This window comes from Apteryx mantelli, chromosome 15 (assembly GCF_036417845.1).
Source record: "Apteryx mantelli isolate bAptMan1 chromosome 15, bAptMan1.hap1, whole genome shotgun sequence".
In the NCBI taxonomy this organism is placed as follows: domain Eukaryota; kingdom Metazoa; phylum Chordata; class Aves; order Apterygiformes; family Apterygidae; genus Apteryx; species Apteryx mantelli.
Window position 1 is genome coordinate 1,070,331 of NC_089992.1, and position 6,000 is coordinate 1,076,330.

At 34.2% G+C, this 6,000-nt stretch overlaps 1 protein-coding gene across 2 annotated transcripts in view; it reads left to right on the forward strand.

Annotated features, from left to right (window-relative positions):
* Positions 1–4,699, forward strand: part of CTDSPL2 (CTD small phosphatase like 2) — a 45,404-nt gene extending 40,705 nt beyond the window's left edge. For both annotated transcript variants that reach the window (XM_067305196.1, XM_013942621.2), the window contains exons 11-13: positions 143–269; positions 1,068–1,163; positions 1,608–4,699. In XM_067305196.1, coding sequence (XP_067161297.1) covers positions 143–269; positions 1,068–1,163; positions 1,608–1,673 — 289 coding nt within the window. In that variant the 3' untranslated portion in view covers positions 1,674–4,699. The remainder of the gene's footprint in view (positions 1–142; positions 270–1,067; positions 1,164–1,607) is intronic.
* Positions 4,700–6,000: the final 1,301 nt, after the last annotated feature.

Here is a 6,000-nt window from a genome sequence, read left to right on the forward strand (position 1 = left end):
TTTATAAATGAAACTGTTCTTGAAAAAGAGTGAAATAGATCGGAAGAAAAAACGTGGATAATACTTAGAAAAATTTCCTTTTCCCTATGCAATGTAGATTTTGTAATTTGTCTCATTAATTAGTATTTTAATTTAATCACAGGCATCGACTTTTCCGTGAACATTGTGTTTGTGTACAAGGCAACTACATAAAGGATTTAAACATTCTTGGTAGAGATCTTTCAAAAACGATCATAATTGACAATTCACCACAAGCCTTTGCATATCAGGTATGTAAGCTGCTATCAGCAAACTGTAGATATGGCAGAAAACTTTCTGGAGGAACACAGTGGAACCTTATATTTTGATTTAACTTTATACTAAAGTTTTACACATAACTTAGTGTTTAATTTTACAAAGAAATCCTTTAGCAAATCACTCAGGATGGCTTGCTCTTGTTATTTTTGTGAAGAGCTGATCAAGAGCAAACCAAGTGACTTATTATATGAACAGGCTTATATCAGTTTTATTTCTCATTCATCTTTTCTAAAGAAACTACCAGTCTGCTAAGACAGTTGTTTGGACTCTATTGCATTGTTTATACTTAAATGTTCAAGTTATACCCTGTGATTTAGATTTATTCCAGAAGTGTGCTATGTAACTATTCCAGCTAATCCTGTTATATAGACAAGGGAGTGCAGAATGTGATGTCTAATGGCTTATCTATGTTAATGAACAAAACCCTCAAAAACCTGCCTGACCTAGCTTCATGTGCACATATAAACTACAGCCAGTATACACTTATTATCTGTGAGTGTTTTAACATGAAATTTTCTCAATATACCAATGCTTTTCAGTTCAGCAGAACTTTTAGAGCTAGATATTTCAGCTGTGATGTGTAAATTTTTGCAATGATTTATGCAAAGGAAGGAGAAAATTTATAAGTTAATTTTAAGACAAACTTTAGAGCAAAAATACATATTAATAAATGCTAGCTTGGAAATATTTTTTCTCCAAAATGCTATTTCACAAGTCATATTTTCAGATAAATTCAGTATAAAAATTAACAACACATGATTTTACTTTAGCTTTCAAATGGAATTCCTATAGAAAGCTGGTTCATGGATAAAAATGATAATGAACTCCTAAAATTGATTCCGTTTCTGGAGAAACTTGTAGAGCTGGTAAGTATTTCCTTTATTCATTGATTATTCACTTATTCTGATTCACTGAGATTTAGACTGCTATAAGTCATGTACATCTCTTTTTGAAAATATTACTCTGAGCAGTAATACGAAGTATGTACCAGGACTACTATGCCTTTAATAAAGAACCGGAGCATTCTGACATTAGTTATGAGATTGAATGTCTGTAGGAATTAAGGTTAAATAACGCTTGTAGTTGGCTGTGTTGTATGCCTTTATTTTTTAAATGGAAATAGTCGTACTCCAAAGTTGTGAATGTTATTTAGTTATTTTTGTAAGCCTCTTTTAATTATAAATATGCATGGATTATATTTTGTTATATTAAATTTTTGTTATATTAAAATACTGATGTTAGAATCATGTTAAAATCTGAGTTTTAGATACATTCATTCTTTTTAAACATAATTTTATTTCTTCCTGCAGAATGAAGATGTCCGACCTCACATCAGAGACAGATTTCGCTTGCATGACTTGCTACCCCCAGATTAAAGCCTTTTGTCTAATTACTGAAGGGGGAGAAAATGCAGGACCCTTTTGGACTAAAACAAAAACATTGCCATTACTGTTGAAATTTTGCATTTTTGTACCCCGTCTTGCTTTTCTTATCTTTGGTGCCCAAAAATAATCAAGGGTTACAGAAAGAGACTTTATATATCTGAGATTGAATACATACAGTACAATACAGTACAACACAGTAGGTAGGCTAGAACAGAAAAGTCTTTAGAACTAGTGCAACTCCAATGAAATTTTTTTATGTACAGGACATCTGCAGTTTATAAAGAATTCTGTTTCTGCCACCAGCAGTTTGACCTGTAGAAACACAGGATTTTATGATATAACAGAGATTGAAAATGGACTCTTATTTTCTCTCTGTTCGGTGCTCTAAGTGGGTTTGTAGCCACTTTTCTGTTACTTTAAGATTCTCATTTCAACAGGAATGGCCAGTAAAAGTTGTTTTATTTTTTCCTGTTAAGGTTTATAACCTTTTTACATTTTTGACCTGTATTAGATTAGAATTTCATTATGCATTCCTTTTAGTTGAGGCGCTTCATAGTTTTTCTGGAAATAGCCAAATTTTATTAGTTTTTTATTATACAGTTGAATGGCCGTTCTCCTGCTTTGTCTGCCTGCATACTGTATATTTGTTTAAAAATATTCTCTAGTTTTAGTCCATGTAAGTTTCATTTAGAAAAAAAAAACAACCCTGCATTTATATTTTGTTCTGTAATATTCTACTGTAGTTGAAATCTTTTCAAAAATCAAGAGACTGGCTAGATAAGAAGAATATAAGAATTACTAATATTCAGAATATTTAAACCATTGTGATGGCATGTACTCTGGACAGTCAAAATCTTGCAGTGGCACAAACAACTGATGGACAAGGAATACCTCAGACTACACTGTGCATGCAAGTCTTGAAAGGAGAATTAGTTTGGTCATCTGTTAGTTTCGATGCAATTCAGTTACCGCTGCCTTCTGTTTCCTCCAAGAATGAAGTATTCTGCACAGTGGCTCAGTATTTTAAGATGTTTTGCGTGGGCTGGTGGTGCCTCCGTTACACTGTTCATTACAATCAGTTTTAAGCTCCGTGTAACGGCAAAGGTACCAGACAGTCCCTCTGCGTAATCCTGTGGTACAGTACACTCCCATGCCACCGGTGCAGGCAGTATGCTATCATAGTGGTTTTCTATGCTATATGGAAATAGTCTTTAAGCCTTGGTTCTCTAATGCAGCTACTACAAGAGGTCGATATTTTTATAATGGTGTGTAATCTCCTTTTCAGGAGGCTTTTTATGGAAGGTATAATTTGTAAAAGTTAGGATGCTTTGCCTCTCGACTGCATTAACATGCCACAGGCTCAGACTGTTTTTGTGTAAAAGATGTCACAGAACGGCACTTTTTCTAAAGAGAAGTTTGATATTTTGTATGCTTGTTAAGAAAGTACAGTATTGGAAATTAAAGGTGGACAACTGATAATTGAGAAGTATGTCAATTAATTTTTTATGTATATTACCTGTTTACTTGTACAATTTTATTGTACAAATTACATGCAGCTTCATTTTCAAATGAGTCCTTAAAATAAGGAAAATCTTTTTAGGAAAACATTTAATTTTTGTATTTTTGATTTTAAAAGGCATGAGTTATGTCAACTTTTTCCAGTGTATTAATGAAGATTTTAACTTTTCATCAGGTTGAGTGTTTTCTTACTATATTATCTGTTGTGTATGTAGCTAGCACATTGTGTCACTGAACTGTTTAAAAAAAATAGCATGTAGAGCAAGCCTGTTTTGTGGAAAATCCTTATTCATTAAAAAAAATCATCATGGCAGATTTTCTGCAAAAAAGTGAAAACATTTGCAATTCAGAATACTGATTTTTTTTGTATTTAAAGAAAGGTATTTTGCTTGCAGGAAAGAAATACTACAGATTCATTTTAATGAGAATCTTTTAAATGTATTTATCTTTAGGGCATCTGGGCATCTTTACGCTGTTTGTCTTATGTCTTTATTGAAATAAAATGTACATAACATTACCTTTATATATGCTTTTGCGCAGACGTGTGAACCCTGTAACCATCCCCTTTTCTTCCTGTTTTTATGTTGATAAGATGGTTCTGGAAATATTTATAGATTTTGAAAATGGTCAGCTTGTATTTGAATTGCTACATGGTTTGCCAACTATTTTTTAGTTGTTTTTTTAATTGTAAACCTGATCTAGGATTTTTTTTTAATTAGTTTGATAGTGAATCCTTGTTCAGTGTGGAATTCTTCCAAATTTCTCAGAGTAATTTACCTAATAGGACTGCTTTAAAGTTCACTAATCTACCAGAATGAAACCATTTTTGTTAAGTAGTTCATGGCTTTTCTCTGACTGTAAAAAGAGATTATGCATCTGTTCAAATAATGTCCTTAAACACATGCGTCCTATCTTTGGCTAAAACCATTATAAAAGTGCTTTCTTTAGTTAAGGAAACCAAAGCATACATTGCACTTTACAGCTGTATCTGTGTTGTGATTATCAGATCAGTGAGGGAAATCAAAATGTAAATTGGGGGATTTAATTCTACATAGATGCACAGCAAAAATAACAGAGACTGCTTAGTAAACATATTAAATATTAATATTTTAATGTGCTGCAAGTCTGGTATTTATCATTCTGAACTTTCTTTGCAGAATGAGTCTACCTTCTTCAAAATGTAAGTTCCTAAAAATATCAAATACTCCTGACATAAACAGTCTGTGCATGAAACAAAGTTATATTTAATCAGGTCTTATTTTCAACTCCATAGTTTCAAGGGTGAGACTTAACTGTTTCTCTGACATTCGTTTGGATCAAATTTTTCACTGCGTCTACGCCAAAACTGACGTTGATAACTATGGGAGTCTCAGCTATACATATTGCTCAAGTCTTGAATGTAGAATTGTGTTACTTAAGCAGATAATCTTGTAGCTGTATCATTTATTCTAATTTTATGTATTTTTAGAAAATACTCACAACATTCTATTTCCAAAGTTCTTCATGACTTCATTTGTGGTCTTTTCTTTGATTGTGTTATCTGTGTGTTAATTTTACATGTCCATATATATGCTCTAAGTTTGAGCATTCTTGGTTCTGACAGCAAAATAACTATAATGTTTCATACTCACATTGGCAAAATATGTGGTCGGTCTTTTTTTTTTTTTCCTTTAAATTACTACTTAGATAGAATAGCATTCACCTTGGTTTTATAGGTTTTTTTTTCCACTTTTGATTCATTTCACCTTCTATCTATATAGGAAAATATTTTTTCATTATTATTCAAAGGTACCCAAAAGTCTGAATGTTTGAAGACCTGATCAGACATCTCCCAAAGCAAGAGCTTTGTCAGTGAAATGCTGCTGAGGAGACGCATCATCTTTAAACAAAGCACTTAAATGTGTTATTAAGAATAATCAGATACATAAGTGCTGTGCTGAATAAGAACAGGAGGCAATGCTCGCTTAAGCGCCTTGCTGAGGTAGTGATTCCAAGTCAGTATTCCTTTGGCAACAGGACTGTGCGAACAGGGTTTTCTCACTCACTGTTAGGAGCAAGCGTCCTTTTAGGACTGCGTCGTCCCCGCTCCCCCCTCCCAGTTCAGTCCTTTCGGACGTCTGGCTCGGAGGGCGATCGTGCCAGTGGTGCATCGGCACGACCGAAGGGGCACCAAGCCCTGCTAGGGGATGGGGGAGAGGGACCAGGAATGAGCGGCTGAGGAAAAGGTGGAGTGGATGGAAATCCGATAAACCCATCTGCCACCAGTGGACCGGTAACGCAGCCCCACAGTCTGAAACAGGCTTTAGTCGTAGAGCTTGTTCCTTTGGTAAGGAAAGCTGCCCAGAAATGCAAAAACTTTGTTACTGTACTGAGTAAATACCCATATTCCTTTATTTCTCCTTCTGGTTCTGGCTTCCTTATAGCATTGCTTTGCAAATCATACTCTTTTATCCTTCTTTCCCTAGACCAACTTGAACCAACTACATATTGTTAATATAGTAAATTAGATCATGAGATTCATAACTTCACAATTTAAATTAGAACTGAAGAAAGTCACTGTCTATGGTAATATACCATAGCGAATTGTGGCTACTGAACTAGCCATGCGACTCTCGCTGTCATTCCTCTTCCTTCTGACTGAGCACTGGACTGGCACTGAGTAGACCTGAATTTGGGGAATTACAAAAGTTAACTGTGCCTTCTTCCATTCCCTCATTGAAATGTGCTCCTGTTATGTACCGTTTGAAGGACTTGGATAGCACATCTTTACAAAGCTAAGATTTTAATGCAAAATTAATGT